At 38.0% G+C, this 21,735-nt stretch overlaps 4 protein-coding genes across 5 annotated transcripts; 2 read left to right on the top strand and 2 right to left on the bottom strand.

The window, feature by feature from the left end:
• The first annotated feature begins 7,609 nt into the window (after positions 1–7,609).
• Positions 7,610–8,297, top strand: LOC112173344 (ethylene-responsive transcription factor ERF098). Its single transcript, XM_024310954.2, has one exon. The coding sequence runs from the start codon at positions 7,692–7,694 to the stop codon at positions 8,121–8,123; it is 432 nt and encodes a 143-aa protein (XP_024166722.1). The 5' UTR covers positions 7,610–7,691; the 3' UTR covers positions 8,124–8,297.
• Positions 8,298–16,217: 7,920 nt separating this feature from the next.
• On the top strand, positions 16,218–17,243 carry LOC112171530 (ethylene-responsive transcription factor ERF098). Its single transcript, XM_024308701.2, has 2 exons — positions 16,218–16,852; positions 17,144–17,243. The coding sequence occupies exons 1-2, from the start codon at positions 16,340–16,342 to the stop codon at positions 17,159–17,161; spliced, it is 531 nt and encodes a 176-aa protein (XP_024164469.2). The 5' UTR covers positions 16,218–16,339; the 3' UTR covers positions 17,162–17,243.
• LOC112169314 (ethylene-responsive transcription factor ERF096) lies at positions 17,006–17,865 on the bottom strand. Its single transcript, XM_024306325.2, has one exon. It carries the CDS (start codon positions 17,790–17,792, stop codon positions 17,340–17,342), a length of 453 nt encoding a protein of 150 aa, XP_024162093.1. The 5' UTR covers positions 17,793–17,865; the 3' UTR covers positions 17,006–17,339.
• Positions 17,866–19,152: 1,287 nt separating this feature from the next.
• Positions 19,153–20,852, bottom strand: LOC112169312 (ethylene-responsive transcription factor ERF098). 2 transcript variants are annotated; one of them, XM_040507991.1, is made up of 3 exons: positions 20,285–20,852; positions 19,662–19,710; positions 19,153–19,511 (listed from the first exon to the last, which is right to left on the bottom strand). In XM_040507991.1, coding segments are annotated over exons 1-3 (324 nt in total). In that variant the 5' UTR covers positions 20,559–20,852; the 3' UTR covers positions 19,153–19,510. The 2 variants fall into 2 exon arrangements, with proteins under 2 accessions (XP_040363925.1, XP_024162092.2); XM_024306324.2 differs by lacking the exon at positions 19,662–19,710 and having other exon boundaries at positions 19,161–19,511; positions 20,285–20,843.
• Positions 20,853–21,735: the final 883 nt, after the last annotated feature.

Genomic DNA, 21,735 nt, shown 5'->3' on the forward strand with positions numbered 1-21,735 from the left:
GATTATATAGATGACTCAAATCCCACACCAGTGGAGCAGAGAAAACATAAATCAAAACAAGCTAGAAGCCTGTTAGAATTTGTGGCTTTGCTACCACTGTTGGTATTTGGTGCGGAAGCTTTTAATAGTAGTGAGCTAGGACAATGTGTTTAGGACTTTAATTTTGGGAGCATGAGTTTGGAAGAAGGAGTTAGAGGAGATGGTTGAGTAGTTAAAACAGAGGAGGTGTTTTGTATTAGAATAGAGGAGTTTTTGATAATTGATGGTTCATTCATTAATTAACATCTCTTCATGCATATATATAGAACAAGTCCACCGACTTGTTCCACCGACCTTCCTCACATTCCTCTTGACACTTCCAGATACAGATTTTCTTAATTACATGGTGCTTATGTGGTTAATTGTTAACCACACAATTATACACTACACTAGAACTTACTAGATAACATGACTAGTCAAGATTAATCTAATTAGATTTGTACAAGTTCGAGATTAATCTAGATGACTTGAGAATAGAAACTATCAATGTGCATTACTATTTTAACACTCCTCCTTAATGCACATTGATGATACTCCGAGCAATCTCATAGTAATTCAAGTCTTGATCTTGGAAGTGCCTTAGCGGAGGTGTTCTCGCTCTTGCTTTCTTTTTCCATGGCCTTCCTCCAGCTTTCTTCTTCCGTAGCCTTTCTTCGGCTTTCTTCTTCATTGCAACTTCACAACTTTTTGGTTGTGGAGGATTTGAACTCCCTTCTTTATTTGCTTGACGTGGTAGAGTCCTCGGCTGCTTTTTCTCTAGGCAAATATTTTTCTTCTTGACTTCTGCTTTCATGGCCATGTGTTGCCATTGGATGGGGAAATTTCTATTTTTCATCCTTATTTTGAATATCAACCTTCTTTTCTTGTCAAATATTTTGCAGAAGTCTCCATGAAATAATATAGCATAACCATTTTCCCCCATTCGTCTGACACTTAGGAGATTATGCTCCAAGTTAGGAACTAATAGAACATCATCAATCTTTTTAGTTCCTAAATTAGTCGGGATGGAAATCATACATTTTCCTTTAGTCTTCACCATTTCTCCATTTCCTAGTTTCACTTGAGACTTTTGTGAAGTATCAAGTTTGGAGAAAATGGTTTTGTCTCTTGACATGTGATTGTTGCAGCCGCTATCCACGTACCACTTCTTGTGTTTCTCTTCAATAGTCGAGTGACATGCATAGAAGAGCTGCTCATCTTGCTTATTTTCTTCTGAAAAGTCTGCTCAGTAATTTTTCTTGAGGAAACAGTTTTCCTCGATATGACCAAAGTTGTTGCAGTTTCAGCATTTTGGTTTTTCCCGAAACTAACAATCTATTTCTTGATGATTATTTTTGTGGCAGATTTCACATGGAGAATAATTTCTTTTCTCCTTTATATCTTTTTTATTTGCCCAATATTTGGGTCTATCTCCTCCTCTAGAAAATTCTTCAAACTTCTTTTCTTTTGCATTTTTCTGAGATCGAATATTGAGTTTAGATCGGAATGCACTTTTTATAGGACTTTCATTCCGACTACTCAATCTTTTCTCATAAGTTTCTAAAGAGCCTATCAATTCTGTCACCGAAATATTCAATATGTCTTTCGAATGTTCGATGGCAGTTACAATTGGATCATATTTTTCAGTGAGACTAATGAGTATTTTTCAACTACTCTAGTCTCACTAATATTTTCACCATAGGCTCTTAAAGTCTTAATTGATTTACTATTTCCTTTAACCGGGACTAGTAATCTTTTACGATCTCAGAATCTTTCATTTTCAAATTTTCTAACTCTCTCCTCATAGTTTGTAATTTGACGGAACGTACCTTTGCCGTCCCTTGAAACTCCTCCTTTAGTAGATCCCAATTTCTTTTAATGTGGTACCTCCCCTGATTCTTGAAAAATTTGTATCGTCCACCGCTTGTTGAATAGCAAAAAGAGCACTAGCATCTCTTAGTTTTTCTTTCTTCTCTTGCCTCAACGCTCCACCGTTGGATTTTTTGGAGTCGAGAATCCTTTCTCTACTATGTCCCATAGATCTTGAGACATGAAGAAGGTTATCATTTTGATACTCCAAAAATCATAGTTTTCTCCCTTGAAGATGGGAAGAGGAATTGATGTTTGGTTGGTGGAGGTAGACATGGTGGAAGACAAAAATCAACGCCCCAAATAGATGATCGAACAAGCTCTGATACCACTGTTAGAATTTGTGGCTTTGATACCACTGTTGGTATTTGGTGCGGAAGCTTTTAATAGTAGTGGGCCAGGACAATGTGTTTAGGACTTTAGTTTTGGGATCAAGAGTTTGGAAGGAGTTAGAGGAGATGGTTGAGTAGTTAAAACAGAGGAGGTGTTTTGTATTAGAACAGAGGAGTTTTTGATAATTGATGGTTCATTCATTAATTAACATCTCTTCATGCATATATATAGAACAAGTCCACCGACTTGTTCCACCGACCTTCCTCACCTTCCTCTTGACACTTCTAGATACAGATTTTCTTAATTACATGGTGCTTATGTGGTTAATTGTTAACCACACAATTATACACTACACTAGAACTTACTAGATAACATGATTAGTCAAGATTAATCTAATTAGATTTGTACAAGTTCTAGATTAATCTAGATGACTAGAGAATAGAAACTATCAATGTGCATTACTGTTTTAACAAAGCCTAGAACTAATTACTAATCAAGATTGACCTTTTCCATTAGAAAAAAGAATGAGATACTAAAATAGCTATTTTGTAATATGATTATATAAATGACTCAAATCCCACACCAGTGGAGCAGAGAAAACATAAATAAAAACAAGCTAGAAGCCTAGAACTAACTACTAATCAAACTATGAGTACCCTAAGCAAACGTATTGTCAGTGGTGTACACTGTCAGATCCACTTATTCCTCTTGTGCCAAAATCAAGAACTCAAGAAAGGTCCTCGCTCTAAAACCTACTCATAGACGATGAGGGCCCAGAGACTGCTTCTTCGATCTCCGGGTTTTTTATGCTCCTTAGTGCTAATTCACCTTTTCAACTTGGAAGATAAAGCCGAGGAGGACAATATCGGGATGCCGCCACCACTGTTGAGAATTTTGATGAGCAAGTAGAAGTAGTAGACAAACCATAGTCAGCAGGGAAGTTGAGAATGGCAAGAGCACCTTTGAAAGTTAAAGCAGCTCTGTCGAAAACCCTTGCAGCCTCTTCTGGAGTGTCGTAACTACTGAGCCACAATTGACAACATCGTTGGTTTTCGTATTTCTACTGCAAACTTCCCATATGGCCTTACTCCCATTCCTCTATACTTTGACACATTTCCGATCCTCCATTTTGGCCTTCATGCTGCTGCCTTTACTTGAATCTTTTCCCTTATTGCTAGCTTTCATCGCTTGAATGATCAATATAACTAGGGTTTCAAAGCTTAGTATGGTATGTTAATATTTCTCATATATTAACTTTTTTTTACCATTTTAAGGACTCATTTTACCACTTGAGCCTTGAGGACTTATGTGGTAATTAAAAAATTTACCATTTTAAAGACAAATATGACTAATATTACTATTTTGATGACTCATTTTACCACTTTAAGGCAATCGTATTCATGTTATACGTTAATACATTGTAGAATTTTGTTATATATTAAAGAGTTGTGTTTTTAGATAGGCTCGATTACTAACTTGGCTGATTTTCTTTTCATGATAATATAATTGGTGCATCACATCCTTTATGTGTTATTATTGTAAATTTGTAATAGGTTTCTTATGTATTATCCAGTTAGATAATAAAGCTAAGTATCTTGTTAGATATAAGCTAGAACCATGCATCCTCATCTTATCTGATAATCAGTTGTAGGGTCAGAAATGATTCACTAAGAAGCTTGTTTTCTCGAGTCTAGCTTTCATATACATGTATAAGCAAAAGTTGCTGGTTTTGTGTATACATGCATATTATGGGACCCGGCCATTTGTTTTGGGTTTGGCATCAAGTTTGCTAAAATTAAGGGTTTTTGTCCATTTACCCCATTTTTAGAGATTTTTTTCCCACTTACGCCATTAAGTTTTTTTAATTTTCTCTTACCCAAAACACTCTAAGGAGGTCTTCCCTAATATCCCATAAAGATTTTTTTTTGTTTTTGGTTTTTTTTTAATACCATTTTACCCTCACCCCTTTGTTACCTAGAGAGAGAAAATGGAAGAGAGAGAAACCATAAGAGACTTCGCTGGAGTCCGGTCATGGGAATTCGGCCAACTTTCGCCTGACTCCGGTCACAGGCCGCTGCCACCGGATTGTTCTGAAAACCTCACCGGAAATGTTTATTGCCCCCAATAGACATCTATTACCCCCCAATAGAGGACCAATAGACCTCTATTACCCCCCAATAGACGTCTATTGGGCCAATAGACGCCTATTGCCTCCCAATAGACGTCTATCAACCTTGTATTGCCCCCCAATAGAAGGGCAATAGACATTTCGATTATCGAAATGGGAACTAATCGTCCTAAAATTATACAAATAAAATTTTGATTAGAGAAAAAAATGAGAGATTATGTCAATTTAAAATGTTTATTGCCCTCCAATAGACGTCTATTGCCCCCTAATAGACCTTTAATATTACAAGATAATAAAACTTTTTCTTTTCTTTTCTTTCCTTCTTGCCTTCTTGGCCTTCTGCCCACAGTCTAAAAATAAAATAAAAACAAAAACAAAAGAAGTTGATTTAGGCACCTAGAAATGCTCTGGGCACCAAATTGGTATTGTTGTGCTCCACCTTGCCATTTTGTCTTATACGTACCCTTTATTAGAGTTTCAAGCCCATCTTTTTCTTTTGCAGTTCCGCCAGACTTTCAACTTTCTTCTCTTTTTGGTTTTGCACTTCATTTGCATCATGACCACTTGGCTCGAAGAAATAGACCGCGAGTCTCTTTTCATATCCTTCGAATCCAATTGCAGACACGTCGCAACACCTCATTTTCATATCACTACGATGCACGCTTCCTTCAATTCAACTCCTCCGGCAACACGAGCACGAGCAACAACAAAGGGCTAGAAAGCCCATTTAAAAATCAAAGCGATAGCAAAAGGCCAAAGCTCACCGGCAACACAAGCGACTGAATCTCCTTCAAGGCCTCTAGCGGCTTCTCAGCATAGCTTGCGGAGCTCGTCAACCAACGGTAACACGATTGAAACGTCGCGACGAGGACCTCACTCCAGAGTTCCTCGACTTATAGCCTACGGAGATCGTCAACCATAAAGGCCAGGCCATCGTCGTCATGAACAAAGCGGGGTTTGAGGTAGTCGATTGGATCTGCACCTTCACCGATGTATCACCCCCGTCAACGTGATCGTTGGCCTCATCTCACCGCCGACCATCTAGACCAGAGACTGAGCTGAAGGCCGTGAGCTGGCCGCGAGAGAGAGAGAGAGAGAGAGAGAGAGAGAGAGAGAGAGAGAGAGAGAGAGAGAGAGAGAGAGAGAGAGAGAGAGAGAGAGAGAGAGAGAGAGAGAGAGAGAGAGAAGAAATTGTTGGTGACGGAGGGAGAGAGAGAGATAGGAGAGAGGGCATTTGTAATTTATTAATTAAATTGAGGTTAAAACTGTCATTTGATCTTAAATTGTGTTAGTGAGAATAAATTTTTGTTGCTGGGGTAAGTGGAATAGTTTTAGTCTATTTTTGTGCTTTGGGTCAACAACCCTAAATTAACGATTAACTATACTATTAGATATCTAATAGTATAGTTAATCGTTAATATTGAACAAATCGATTTGTTCAATATTATGTGATGAGGTCATTTGGCTTGCGTTACTCTCTTAATCATATGATAACATTATTGATTTCTTGCATAAGATTTGGAAGTTAATTTTGGAGGTCGTCAGTGCTGACCCTTCAACTTTTTATCAGCAATTAGTAGTACCATGAAGCACTAATTAAGAGAGTCTTATGAAGACTTACACTGGTCATTGATAAAGTAATCTAGGGTTCACATCCACAACAAATTGGCAATAGATAGAGTTGCCCAAACCCTATACCCATAAGCAAAGTTATATTTTTCCAATGTGGAAGTTATATTTATACACATTCTCAACAAGCCCCGCACGTGTGGCGGTTTCTCAAGCCATACACGTGGACAAGTTATATTAGGTGAAGTTCGGAGCTAGATCAGTTGTTGGTGAACAAGTAAGAATTGCCTCAACAAAAATTGATGGAATTGGACCTAAAAAAGCCATTCAGGTTGAGCACGTGTGACCATCGTTGAAACCAAACACGTGGGTAATCTGCTCTGACACCATGATAAGGTAATATGGGGTTCACATCCAAAACCAATTGGCAATGGATGGAGTGGCCCAAACCCTTATAAACTCATAAGCAAAGTTATATTTTTCCATTGTGGGAGTTATATTTATACACATTCTCAACAGTCATGTACATGAAAATTCATTTTGCCTTAAATTTCTAATTAGCTGTATCGCCGAACCCTAAACTCCATTGATCTATACGACTATAACCAGAGAGTTACTATAGAATATGCACAAATTGCATAATGCAATCGTAGCAGATTAATTTTTGACTAGATCAAGATGTTTATTAGTGTTGGTTGATCATGTACAGTAAACATTTCTAAACCATTGATCAGAGTGAAACTCATTACAGAATCCTTACATATCGATGAAACTTACCAGTCTACCCATAGGGATGAACAAATGACCTAGAAAAATCCTTTCTAATGATGCAACTACAGTGTTGGGGATGGTGTGGTGCAAGCAGTTAAAGGCCGTGGCATTTTTGCTGCAAACAAAAGCAATTGTAGCTCTCCAATCTCCATTTCTTAATTGACTTCTATATACACGTGAAAAAAGAAGAAGAAGGGTTTTTTGGTTTATCAGTTTATCCACTTGGTTTTAAACATGAAAATTTGAAATGAATGCAGTTATCTATCATGTACTTACTCTCTGTATTTATTTATTTTTAATTTTTTTTTTTGCTTCTTACTATAATGACCCTTGTAATTATTTATTTCAATTAACTCAATATAGATAATTAGAGTAATTTAAAATTTGGTGAAATTTTTTAGGGTTTCGTTTTATATATGTAGTAGAGAACTGGGGGAATAAAATGGTGTTTAGTTCAATTTGTACTCGGTTACTATAGCTAGCTACTATTGCATTAACAAATTGGTTTTGGTCTTAATGAACTAATGACATCACGATGATGAACGAATGATCACTAAATGATAAGCACTTAAGCAGGTTATGTATATTAAATAGAAAATAAGTGTATGGAAGTTGAATCTCCCAGGAAAAAATCTTGCGATCGAAGGACAAAACTTTGATGTCTTATGACTCTTATCTGCTCATTAAAATCTTACGCCATGAATACATCAGCAAAGATCATAGCTTAAGTAACAAAAAAGCAGTGAAGCACCACGAAGGCACGAACAGAAGAAGATGAGACAAAATGTTAATGTTGTCATCGATGACTACAGCTTCCTAAATGTGAACCAAGAATACCCATCGGATTAGACTGGAAATTTATAAGACTACACCATTATATATTTGTTGGACTATATATATCATTGCATGTCACTACCCATATTTTGCCTCCAGAAGTTGAAATCAAGTTATACTCAAAGCTAGAGTGCTGGACTCTTGGTTACTCTGCATTGAGACATAAACTATGGAGGGGAAGAGAGAGGAGAACAAGCCGAAAGTAAGAGACCAAACCCGGTATAGAGGAACTCGGAGGAGGCCATGGGGCAGGTATGCAGCAGAAATTCGGGACCCGACGAGAAATGGGGCACGTCTATGGTTAGGTACATTTGACACGGCCGAACAGGCAGCAAGGGCTTATGATCGAGCTGCTTTTCGTCTTCGAGGGAATTTAGCTATCCTCAACTTCCCAAATGAATACCAATACCATAACTCATCAACCAGCTCTTTCGTCCCATCAGATTCCACTTCTTCATCAGCTGCCATTTCTTCTGCTGCTGCTGATGACAACGGGAAGCCTTTCTGTAGACAAGAAAGTGAAGTTATTGTGTTCGAGTATTTGGACAATATGATCTTGGAGGAGCTTCTTGCAATTAAAGAAGATACACATGGAAACTAAGGAAAACATGAGTTTTAGCTTGATTGATCTGCATCATCATTCTTTTTTACTTTCAAATTCGATAACGAAAATCACAATAAAGGGTTTGTAAGCTTGTGGCTGTAATTCATTTACCTTGTTGTGAGTGTGACTCAAAAATCAAAAGGATAATAAAGATACTGTCTTACCTGCTGATGTTAGTTTCAAGCAACACAGTTCCAATCATTTAGCTAGTATGACCAAATCAGATTCAATCATTGTTAAATATGTTGCAGACACTTTATTCAAGCAAGCATGGGTTAGATTTATTCAAAACTAAATGAGATGATTTGGCTTGTGTTGCTCTTACGTCAGATCATATGATGATATGGGAGAAGTCTGGAATATGCAGGCTGCAACTTACGCAGCCAACGTCTGTTAAGACGGAGGGGCAGCAATGACAATTTCCCTCACTGCTATTAATCTGGGTAAAGCTCATTTACCACCGTCTTCGTTGGTGCATCAGCCACCAGCCCACCACAATTCAACTTTTTCATCTCCTCCTTCCTCTTTTTTTTTTTGGCAACTCCTCCTTCCTCCTTCTCGTCGTTGGCCTATCCACAAACGACAAACCATTTTCTCCAGAGCCCCGCCATCGTTCGTCCTTCTCCTCGTTGGCCTATTAGCAACCACAAAACACTTTCTACAACTGCATCAAAACTGTGTCCGCAAAGATTTTCAGCTGTTTGGCATCAAATTGTTGAACCGGCTTTGTTGTTTTCAGTAGTTATCACCGGATTCAGTGTTCCATCGAAGGAAAGATCCATCGAGACCTTGTCGATGTATATTTGATCGACCACTTTCCTTCACTCTGAACGTGCTTTCTGCAGAGGAAACGAAAAATTCTGGGTTGATCAATGAGATGAACAAGAGACGTGGTGGGTTGGTGGCTTATCCACTTGGCTATTTTGTCGTATTGTGACAATAGACCAATCAGTCTTCTGATTTTTTACCTTAACGTCCACCTCTTTCACTCCTAACAACCGTTCATTTGGAAGTTACTAAATGCCCCTACTTTGACTGATTGTGTGGCTATGCTTACGCCAAGTATGCCCTTGTCAGCGGCTGTAACTTACAGCCTGCGCATTCCAGCCTCCTCCGATGATATGTACTAATTTCAAGTGTGCTAGAATTTCTTAGGTTTTTGGTGATGGACTGATGGTGAGGTCATTTTGTTATGCTCAAACTTCTGATCAGCAAGATTTTGCTTCTTAATTTTAATGGCCAAACGTCACTTTGACAACTATTTAGTAGGCAAAAATCTTGAGGCAACTTATTGAGTCAGCTTCCATAATGCAAGATTGTTCGTGACAATTCATATTATAAAAAGGTTTATTAACCTTGGTTATTCCTTCGCTGATGGGAGATTCCGAACCATCTGTTAGAATTCTTGTGTAAAAATTACTTGTTGTGTTAGTGTGTTGATTTACCTAAATGGGCTACATATTCACGTTGGGCTCTACAATTTGGGTATTTCTAAATGTACCTAGCAAAAATCTAAGTATACCCAGGTAACCCAGCACACAAAAATTTATTATCGATTTCCATTTTTACCCCTAATTATACCCAGCACTCCGTCCTGATTCCACTTCGACACCGCTTCAATTCTTCCAAAGAACCATAGTTCCTGGTCTCCCTCCGATCATTGGCCTATATATACATATAGATTAATTGTTCGAGTTGATCAAAACTAAAATGGACATGTATCTATTAATTAATGAAAGCGACTTTCTTTGTTTCGATTCGTTAGATCAAGATTTTTCTGGAGAATTCCTTCTTATATCGTTGCAATTAATTTATTACTAGGCACTATTACTTGCTTGTGATCAATTAAATCTTTAATTGGATTTTCCTCTTGACATGGAATTCTTTCATCTAGAGACAGCAATAACCCAACAATGAAAGTTCTCAACAAAACTGTTGAAACCACCCCAACATGAAACATGGGTGTTTTTGGAATGAGCAAATTAAGAAAACCTCAGTTAGAGAATTGCATCAAACGGAGGGTTGACGGATTACTGAGAAAGATTAGCCGCATAATTTGATAAGCAGGGTTTGGAGTTAGGGGAGGTGAGGTAGGCGTTTGACGATTTTAGAAAAAATAGAAATAGGGGTAAAACTGGAAATGTAATAAAAATAATTTTTATGCTGGGTATATTAAGATATTTGTTGGGTACATTTAGAAAGACCCTTAAATGAGTAATTGGAGTCGGGTTGGACTCCAGTTGTTGAAATATGTTTTCAATAGTATGCTTGTGTACATGCAGCTTCCAAGTTTATGAGTGGCCTGTCTCTTTATTGCGAAGACTGGAGGTATTTGTAGGAATTTTCTCTGGTCTGGGTCCATTGATAAGAGAGGAGTTCCTTTAGTTTCTTGGAGAACATGTTGTACTTCGCTGGAGGAAGGCAGATTTGGGATTAAATTCTAAATCATTCTCTCATTCTCAAGAAAAGTTGGGAGGTTTTTTCCTCAACTTCGACAGGTTGTTCTTTCCTTCGAGCTTGCTTTTGGCATAATGGGGTCTTGCGTCGATCCTATGCTTGCTCTTCTATTTGGTTGATGTTAAGCGCTTTTGGACTCAAGTCCAAGAGAACACAAGATGGATTATTGGCTCTGGGCGATCTGTTTCTTTTTGGCATGATAACTTCATGGGAAAACCTCCCATGGATTTTTTTGGATCTCATACATGTATGTCTGCACTTACTTGGTAGCTGACTATATTCATAATGGAGCATGGAACTTTCCCTCTTTGCTTCAATTTCATTTTCCAGGCATATGTAAGTTAATTGATAATGTTCCTATTTCTATAGTTCCAGATATGCCTGATAAATTGATTTGGGTTCCTTCATCTTCCGGAGAGCTAACAGTAAAAGAGGCATTCCATTTTCTTCGCCCGCGCCTTCCATTTGTTGAGACTAAATTCTACTATATTTTTAGTGCATTTCTCTCTACATTTTGCATAGTTATTTCCTTAACTATGTCATTTCTAACTTGTTTTGTGTTTTTAGGTAGTTTTGAGTCTGGAAATGGAAGGCAAGGAGTTATTTGCGCAGAAATGAGAAGAAATGGAGAAATGAAGTTTTCCCAGTTCTACCAGGAAAATGAATCCCAGTTGAAATAGGAATCCTAATGCAACTAGGAATGAGCTCGGAAAATGATGTTCGGAAATGAAGAAATGACAGAGTCCCAGTTGGACTAGGAAACCTGATGACACCAGGAGTCCTGATGCTGTTAGGAGACCTGGTGAGACTAGGAGATGCTGTGTCTTGAAGATGACTCAAGATAGTTCAAGAATGTTCTAGAATAATGAAGAATTTCAGCAACAATATATATGGATTTCGAATTGGCCCAATTTGGGAGAGTCTGGCCCGAAGATTGAAGCATGTGACTTGCACATGATGCTCTAGATCCTTCTATGACGTCTTGGAAGAGTCTATGGCCCATTCTAATTGCTTTTTCCGTGAAAAATAAAGGAGATATTCAAGGATTTTCAGCAAATATCTTTTTGGGATTATTTTCGAATTTCTATGGAATTTTGGAGAAGAAAATATAGGAATAAATATTAATTTGGAGTCCTAATTCCATTCTACATACAAGGAGGCCAAATTGAAGTCTACATACATGAAGCATCATCCTCTCCATTCAAGCATCCTTGCCGTGATCCTCATCCATTCCACCACCTTTTGAAGCTTCTTGCGTCCTTGAAGATAAAAAAGGTGTAACCATGAACACCATACTTTGCTTTCGGTTTTTGGATTGTAAACTATTTCGGGTTTTTATGAAATTGCGATTTGGTTTTCTATTTTTGTTTCTTGATTTGCGATTTCTTGTGATAATGAAGTGTTGATTTTAGTTATGTGATTTTCAAATACTATGAAGCATGTTTTAGGTTTTCAAGTTGATAAATTGCGATTTCTATATGTTCTTGCATGATTGTTAATTTTGAGCTTCAATCCCATCTTTCATGTGTTAATTGGTCTTTGGATGTATACTTAGGTTGATAAATATGTAATTGAGTCCATATTAAGGTGCTAGCGTTCTAGGCTTTGATAATTTCGGTGGAAAACCTATAATTACTCAGGTAAATTAACAATGAATCTTGCATGCTTGATTAGCGTTCTAACTTGTGTTCTTGGCTTGAATTGATCAAACTTCCATGATTCTTAATGCGTTAAAAGTGTTTTTGTTAGTGATTAACTACCACTAGTGATTGCATGATTAATAGGGTTAACTATGGTGCGTTCATCTGGTTAATTTAATTAAGGAAAGTAAAAAAAACTTTGTATGCGTTCATCTTTGTTCTTGATTGATTCTATGCTTTGACATATTTTGATTCGTGATTTGATGTTTGAAACATTGCCAACGTGTTAATAGTAGTTAATGACATCTAAAACTCGTTCCATCTAGGGGTGGGCGTCGGGACCCGAAAGACTGAAGATCCCACCCGGACCGAGCAAAAAAGCCCGATTTGGTTCGGTTTTAGTATGGAAAATCTCAGTTCGGTCTCGGGCTTCAAATTTCCGGAGACCGAAAGCCCGACCCGACCCGATTTCTCCACCATCTCAGCAAAACCATCTCCTCCCAAGCCAGCTGCCCAGCTGCTCCTCCTCCTAAACCTTTCCCCTCTATCTCAGCCTCTCGAAACTCTCCTCCCAAGCCAACTCCTCCTCCTCCTCCATACTCAAATTTGTAGTGGCTCCTGAAGCAACCAAACCAATACCGGAGTCCTCAGTCTCCACTTCTTCATAATTTCAGTAAACACCCATAAACCATGTGAACAAAGAAATCAAATTTGGGCTTTTGTTGGAATTGAAAGAGTTTTTTTTTGCCAGAAGGAATTCCAGATCCAACACATACCTCATGCTCCCCAGACGCAAGATGTTGATTTGATGAATATATGGTAATTGGTAAATAGATATGGTACTTGGTAAATAGAGAACTGCATAATGGGGATTGGGAAGGAAGAAAAAAGGAAAAAGAAGAAGAAGAAGAAGAAGATATGAAGTAGAATTGCAGAGGAAGAAGAAGAAGAAGAAATGTCGAAGAGAAAGAGAGTATAGAAAGTAAAAGAGGGTTCTGGTTTCTATTTTGTTTTACACTTTTACTTCTACAGCCTAGGACGAAATAAATATAAGCTTTGCACATAATGTATTGAGAGCATCTTGTGCTCTAGTGGTTGGGAGCAAGCATTTCGTGTAAGAGGTCGGGGGTTCAAACCTCGCCTCTTACTGAATTTTGTGTATATTTTGCATATTGGGCCCGAAAAGCCCGAAGACCGAACCGGCCAGTTTGGGATCGGTTTCTGTCGATTTCTATTTTCGAAAAAGCCCGAACCGATTGTTTCGGGGTCGGTCTCGGTTTTACCAAATTCCAGGCCCGACCCGACCCGAGCCCAGGCCTAGTTCCATCCATATAATTCTACTTGATTCTGTTTTTTGATGTGTCACATGTGTATATTTACTTAGTTGTTAAATTAGAAAATAAATCGTAAATCCCTTTACTTTGTATTTTTCGTAAATAATGTATATATATTCTTTAATTTGTTTTACTAATGTTTTATTTTTCAGGAATTAATTAGGTCTTAATCCCCGATTGAGAATGATCCATACTTATTCTTACTACCTTGATAGGGTTTTAAAATGACCACTAATTTTGTGCAGGTCACCATTCATAGATTGGGGTAAGCTCATATGGTCCAAATTCATTATCCCTCGTATTTCTCTTCATTCTTGGACAGTGCTGCGGGGTAGGGTGCTATCAAAGGATTTATTGCAGCGTCGCGGGATTGCTTTGGCTTCTTGTTGCGTTCTTTGTGGTCTGGTTGAAGAATCACTACTGCATATATTTTTGAACTGTTCTTTTGCTGCATCATTATGGAATAGCTGGGCTTGTTTATTTGAGTTAAGTAACCTCACATACCTTAATTGATTTATTACATTAGGGGTGTGTTGGACGTGGCCAACAACTCAAGGAGATTTGGTTACTATGTTATACCACTACATTGTGGTTTATTTGGAAAGTGAGGAATAAAATGAGGCATGATGATTGTACCATTGTTGTTGATGCAGCACGTCAATTAATTATGGGGCATATGAAAGCATCTAGCAAATTAGCTTCAGGTTGTATGTCTAATTCTTTAATAGAGCTTCAGGTCTTGAAGAATTTTGGATTAAATTGTCGTCCTCGACGGGCTCCCAGGATTACTAAAGTTAATTGGCATCCTCTCATCTTGGGTTGGATTAAGATTAATACTGATGGTGCATGGCAAAGTGTTTCAGGGAGAGCGGATTTTGGTGGAGTTTTCAGAGATTTTCGTGGTTCATTCCTTGGTGCTTTTGCTTCAAACCTTGATATTCCTACCTTTGTTGATGCGGAGGTCATGGCAGTTATTCAAGCTATTGAGCTGGCTTGGGTTAGGGAATGGAAGCATATTTGGCTTGAGGTGGATTTAACACTTGTGCTTAATTTTCTCCGAGATCCTCATCTTATTCCATGGCGTTTACGGGTGGCATGAGGTAAGTGTTTGCATCGCATATCTCAGATAAACTTTTGATCTTCTCATATTTTCAAGGAAGGTAATCAAGTGGCAGATGCTCTTACTAATATCGGTTTATCGTTGTCTGCATTGACTTGGTGGGACGAGCCTCCTCATTTCATTCATGACCAATGTCGACATGATAAGCTTGGTCTCCCTAACTTTTGTTTTAATTGATTTGTTATTTCTCTTTGTGCTAGTTGTATTGTTTAAATTTGATGTCATTCACATTGTTCTTCAGGGGTATGGCTTTTGTGCCACCCTATTAGATTGTACATTATCATTATTTCAATAAATTTGGGGTGGGAGAGCACTTTGCTCTTCCCGGCTCCTGTTTTAACCAAAAAAAAAAAGTTGCTATAAGTCAATATGCCTCTATGTAAGAACTATTGAATCTTTTAGTTTACTTGTTCCAATTCCTTTTACCATCGTAAGGTATGAATCATTGATCCTGAACCCTTAAGCCAAAGGTTATGTAGTAAACACTACATGATCCAAATCAATGATATATGTATTGTCAAACACCCACACGAGTGTGAACGATTGACCTAGCAAGATCCCTACCATGTTGAACTGGCGGTGTGGTGCAGCGGTAAGGTCTACCATTGCTACTGCAAAGTGCAGACACTCTAGGATAGCACGAAAGGGTAAGCAAACTAATTCTCCAATCTCAGAAAGCAATGCGTTTCATTGTTAGAGTAGTACTGACTACTAAGCCACTAAGGGGACGTTGTCAAAGCAAAGTCAAAATCTATGAGGGTTACCAATCTAATAGTTCCTGCTCTTAGACAAAATTCTTTTATATTAACAACTTGGTTTTGTTTAATGTTGGTCAAAAAACAAAAGATTCTTTGTTTAAGCAGTGCTCCTTCTCTTAAAATAGGATTATTATCATAAATGGTACCTGAACTTATCCTCTATTTTATCGATGGTACCTGAACTTCAATTTTAATCACAACCAGAACCCGAACTTTTTGATTTCATTTTAAATGGTACCTAAGGCCAAATTCGGTCACTATTCCGGCCAAAAGACCCAAATCTAAAAAAATAAAAAAACAAAAAAATAAGTTCAAAACAAGTTTATTACCAAAAAATCATCACTATATATGATCGCAACCCTTGAAATCATCAAAAATCATCACTATGATTGCCTCCCATGCCGTTTTTAGTCGGAATAGTGACCGGAGGTGGCTCTAGGTACCATTTAAAATGAAATCGAAAAGTTTGGGTACTGGTTGTGATCAAAATTGAAATTCAGGTACTATCGATAAAATTGAGGTATAGTTCAGATACCATTTGTGATAATAACCCCTTAAAATATTACTACACTAATGTTATGTCAGCACTGAGCAAAGCAGCGAAACTCAAAAGGTTATTCTTTTAGGTGAATCTACTAGAAACAAATCTAAGAAAAAGACAAAAGTGGATGTGAATTAAATAGTTTCCATCACTATATAAGTATTTTAACAAAGCAGTATTTAACAGAGCAAGCACATATTTTGTCATTGATGATCTGGCAATGAACTTTTATAGTTGTACAGAGATGAGTTTTTCTTTTTCTTCCGCTGAAGCTTCCCAGTAGGCAGTAGTGAAGAAAGAACTTTTCCTCACCCCTCAGAAGAGACTGAAACTTTATTAGCGCAAACCTTGTGCATTATATATATGGGTACATTTACCATGCATGTCACAACCCATATTTTGCCTCCAAATTTGAACTCAAATAGATCAAACCCGGCCACTTCAATTATGGAGGGGAAAAGAGAACAGAGCAAGCCGAAGGTGAGGGATCAAATCCGGTATAGAGGCATCCGGAGGCGGCCTTGGGGAAAGTATGCTGCAGAAATTCGGGACCCTACAAGAAACGGGGTACGTCGTTGGTTAGGTACATTTGACACAGCTGAACAGGCAGCAAGGGCTTATGATCGAGCTGCTTTTGGTTTCCGGGGTCGTTTAGCCATCCTCAACTTCCCAAATGAGAGTCAATACCACAATTCATCAACAAGCTCTTTTGTCACATCAACTTCGCCACCCTCATCGTCTTCCTTTTCATCTGCTGCTGCTAACATTGAAAAAAACTTTGGAAACGAAGAAAGTGGAGTTATAGAGTTTGAGTATTTAGACAATATGATCTTGGAGGAGCTTCTTGCAACACAAGAAAGTCAAGGCAAAAGAAAGGTTCAATTCTGACTGTTATATTTTTCTGTTAAATTTGATTCAACATCAGAATAAAGGGGTGAGTTTGTTTGTTTTGATTCACTTAACCACGGTTGTGGGTTTGACCCCAAAAAGTATTTAATACATAGTATTGACTTTTGATTTTAGTTTCAAGCTAGCAACATATTCCAAACATCGAGCTGGAATGACCGCATCACATCCAATCATTGTTTAATGTGTTGCAACTCGCAAGTAAATAAGTTATGATTAGAAGACAGATTGATATTAAATGGTTGATTAATACTCAAACAGAGAGGTGGACTAGATTGACAACTCACGACACTTTTCATAGGACTCAAATCCCATACTACCCTGGAACAGAGAAAACAGAACCAAACAGTGCAGAAGGGAAGAAATGACTAATAATCTAAATGGGTATTTAAAGGTTAGGGAGGGTGTAGAAGATAATGAATTTCAAATGAATGTACACCCATCAGTGTCACTCTCTCTAGCCTTTCCTGTCAAAATCAAGAAGGTCCTCTAAAACCTTGTCATCTAAACACTCAATCTCGAAGACTTCTCTTCTGGGTTCTGTCCTAGTTGTGCCTTCCACATTCTGCAATGTTGAAGATGATGCTGAAATGGATGTTGGGGATGACGAAGATGAAGATGGTGAGGAAACAGCAGAAGCAGCAGAACTATCTGGCAAACCATGCTCACGTGGAAAGTTGAGAATTGCAAGAGCACCCCTCATCGAAAAAGCAGCACTGTCATAAGCCCTTGCAGCCTCTTCTGCAGTGTTGAAAGTCCCGAGCCATAACCGAGCTCCTTCTCCATGCCTCGTTGAATCGCGTATTTCTGCTGCGAACTTCCCCCATGGCCTTCTCCTCACTCCTCTGTACTTGACATCTTTCTGTCCCCCTTGTTTTGCCTTGCTGCCTCTACTTGAGTCTCCTTCCATGTGGCCTAATAATACTTCTGAGTGAAACTATTGGTGCCTCACTCTTGGCTTTTATATTGGGTTGGAAATGTACCTGATTGGGTACAAAATCAGTTGACAAATCACACCCTTTTCAAGATAACAATTGTTTATTAGGTACAAGGTAAAATATGACTAATCATGGCTTGGGGAAATCAGGTAGGTGGTGGCTTTCAATGGAAGTCAATTTTCTGTTCATCTGCCTGGACATTTTCTTGTGATTCATGTCCAATTTCAAAACCACAGGAGGGTAGTGACATCATCTAAATTACGTAATATTGTGATACCTCATTGTGTGTCACAGCAATGAATCAAGCATTGGGAAAAACAAAATCGTGGTGTTGCTATATCTTAATATTGTTTTGAAGAAAAAGAAACTAATATGACAGAGCAGATGCTGCAGATAATAGTTTTTGTGTATATTTTTGTGGGAATGAACTCTTGGTTTTGGGGACCATCAAGGAAGAGGTTGGTGTTTGAGGTCATGCGATGACGTTTTTGCCTAATTCGTCATCAATTTTGCTTTGTCAATTAGATATACTCATAGGATTGGAACTGGGACTAGAAATTAAGAAAGATTAAATTGAAGCATATAGGCAGGTATTAAATTTGTTCAAGATTTAGTGAGATCATTTGGCTTACGTTGCTCTTACAGATCATCTGATGATGTCTTGTATAATGGAAGCTCCTAGGTTTTTGGTGAGGGTGAGGACATTTTGCTTATGCTTCAAGTTTTGATCAGCAAATATGTCACTATAACATTGAAACAATGTATTGGAAGAAGCCCTAAAAGCTCTTAACAATGGAGCGTGCATCTAGCTGATTTAGGCTTGTAGTTGTACTAATTCGAAAGCACGATATTTTGCCATGTACATCAATGTTCTTTGCTTATGTGATTCTGTTTGTTTCAGTATTAGCTCTACTTTGTGATCAAATATTTAGGGGAGTTTCTACCTTTTCTGATACTTCGAGGTTTACTAGTGTCGATCATCACATCTATTTGCACGATTTTGAGCCGTTAATTATGTGAAACTCACTGTTAAAACCCATATGGATAGCTGGCCGAGCAAAATACTTGGTGTGGTATCCTGATATTAGCAAATGACTTCCTGGATATTTAATCACTGCAGAATAAAATAACAGAGAACTTGTTCAATATGGCCAGCACTGTTAACTCTCCAATCTCCATGTTTTAATTGACTTGATATCAAGATCTAGAAAGGGGGGAGAACCAAAGCAAAGTCCAAATCGAAAGAGGCCAGGAAATGATTTTCAATTCGAACTTTCGATACTTAATAATAGTATTCTACTAACCAAATGGTTATTAAACGATCAAATCATATGTTTATCTTTAGGGAGTGGTCCTGCCCTTAAAAAATTACATTCGAATTCGTAATCAAGGACGTTGTTTTGCGTAATGTTAATAACAATTAATGATGTGTGCAAAGCAGCAAAGACAAAAGATTGATGAGAGCTCTATATTTTATCACATATCAAATGAATATGTCACAAACATGTATATCAGCAGCAATGACATCTTTGAACAAGAAAATTATACGACACGGAGACGTCACTAAACCAGATGATCAGATTTATCATCTAAAGTAATTAACAGAGAAATGCATACAATGGATGATGAATTTGGCTGCAGTTTTGCTTCAAATTACCAACAAGCTGAAGCTTCATGATGTTAGTAACCACCTGCAAAAGTCCCACAAACAATGTCAATCAGTCACATATAAAATCGAACAAAGAGGGTCAACTACAATGAAGGGGTAAACAACTAAATAGGTTTGCAAGTTGCATTCAATTGTGACATTTGATATTCGTTTCACTACTTTAGTCTGGTACTAATTGCGCGGCACTGGCATCTTCATCTGCCGAAATGGCGAAATGTCCCCTGCACACGATCTCAGCAGTGAGAGGGTAGGCAACATACTACTAACCATTAAGCTGCTATGACCAAATCACATATTCAAGGGACTCGTGTAAATTCGCAGTAAGATTATAGAGTCAAGTCAACCACGTAGTTTCTTTGACAGTTGCTCCTATTATTCAATGTGTTATTGAACACTTACGATAACAAGGCAGTGATTACCATTATAATATTAGTACTAAAACAGAACGGTAGACTAGATTGGGACAACCAATTTTCACACACAGTACTCACATGGGAATTGTGTTTATTTAAGCAAATTCACATGAATGACTCAAATCCCACATCAATGGAACAGAGTAGACAAAATCAAACAGTACAGAAGGAATTGACTATTGTACACCAAGTTCCACTCTCTTGCTATTGTTTTCAAAATCAAGAAGTTCCTCTAAAACCTTGTCATCTAGATACTCGAACACAAAAACTTCTTTTCTGGGTTCTGTTCTCATTGTCACTTCCATGTTATGCAGTGTTGAAGATGATGCTGTGAAAGATGAGGAAGTAGGAGCAGAATCAACATATACAAAACCATGCTCACTTGGGAAATTGAGAATTGCAAGAGGACCCCTCATAGAGAAAGCGGCTTTGTCATATGCCCTTGCAGCCTCTTTTGCAGTATTAAAAGTCCCAAGCCACAACCGAACTCCTTGCCTTGTCGAATCGCGTATTTCTGCTGCAAACTTTCCCCATGGCCTTCTTCTTACTCCTCTGTACTTGACATATTTCTGTCCCTCATCTTCTATCTTCTTGCTTTTGCTGGGATCTTCTTTCATATCGGATAGCACTAACTGAATGTGAATCAGTGAATCCATTGGAGCCTCACTTTAGCTTTTATATTGGGTTCGAAAATGTACTAATTGATTAGAAATTGAAGTTGACAAAAGCACACCCACTGTACGATACCCTTTTAAAACCTGTGGAGATAGTTTATTGAGTACAAGGTAAAAGATGAGTAGTATAGGAGATGCCTTTCCAAGGAGGTCACTTCTGTGTTTATCTGGCTGGACCTTTTCTTGTAATTCTAGTCAAAGTTCAAAACCCCAGCAGGGCAGTGACATCATGAAGATTATGTAACTCGCTTCATCATTGCGCTAAGCTATTATGTATCAAGCAGTGAAATAGAGAGAATGGTGGTCCTGCTAATTAGTCATTTTTACAAGGAAATAGTATTACAGAGGAGACAAAATATATCCTAGTTTTTATTTACGTTTTGTAAGAATGATGGCTTTGTTCTGAGGACCATAAAAGAGGTTAATATTGAGGTCATGCATATGCTTGCCTAATTCAAAATCACTTTGGCTTTGTTTATTAGCTATACTACATAGGATGGGAAATAAATCAATAAAAACTATATCATATGAGGTAGACAATTGGGACTGGGAAGACTTCAAAAATTCAAGCAGGCATGTGTTAGATTTGTTCAAAATTTCAGTGAGGTCATTTAGCTTGCGTTGCTCTTACAGATCATAAGATGATGTCTTATGTACCGGAAGTTCCTGGGTTGATGGTGGGGGTGAGATCATCTTGCTGCGATGTAAGTTTTGATCAGCAAGAATATGCTGCTGTGGCAGATCGACGTCACTTAAGTATTGGCAAATAATCTATAGAAAAGAAGCAATTACAGACTAGAATAGAGTGGTCATTTACCAGCTTCAGGCTTGCAAAAGTTCACAAAGCACAACTTGTTGCACCTTATGCCACATAACTTGCTTGTGAAATTATTCTGTTTGTTTTCCTTCACTGCCTAAACTCATAACTTGCTTAGTGCTAATGTCTAGGATGTTTATGAATACCCTGGTAACTAAAGAGTTTTGGTACTTACAATCGTCAATGTGTGCCTCGGCGACTTTGAGTCGTCGATTGATGTGATTTCGCCCTGTGACCCATATTAATGTACTAGTAAACAGTAGTTAAACACGGCAAAATTCTTGGTGTGGTGTGTGTGAAAGCAGTACGCCTGATCATTACTGTTGCAAATCAAGGAAAGCC

The sequence above is a fragment of the Rosa chinensis genome, chromosome 6 (genome assembly GCF_002994745.2).
Source record: "Rosa chinensis cultivar Old Blush chromosome 6, RchiOBHm-V2, whole genome shotgun sequence".
Lineage (NCBI taxonomy): Eukaryota > Viridiplantae > Streptophyta > Magnoliopsida > Rosales > Rosaceae > Rosa > Rosa chinensis.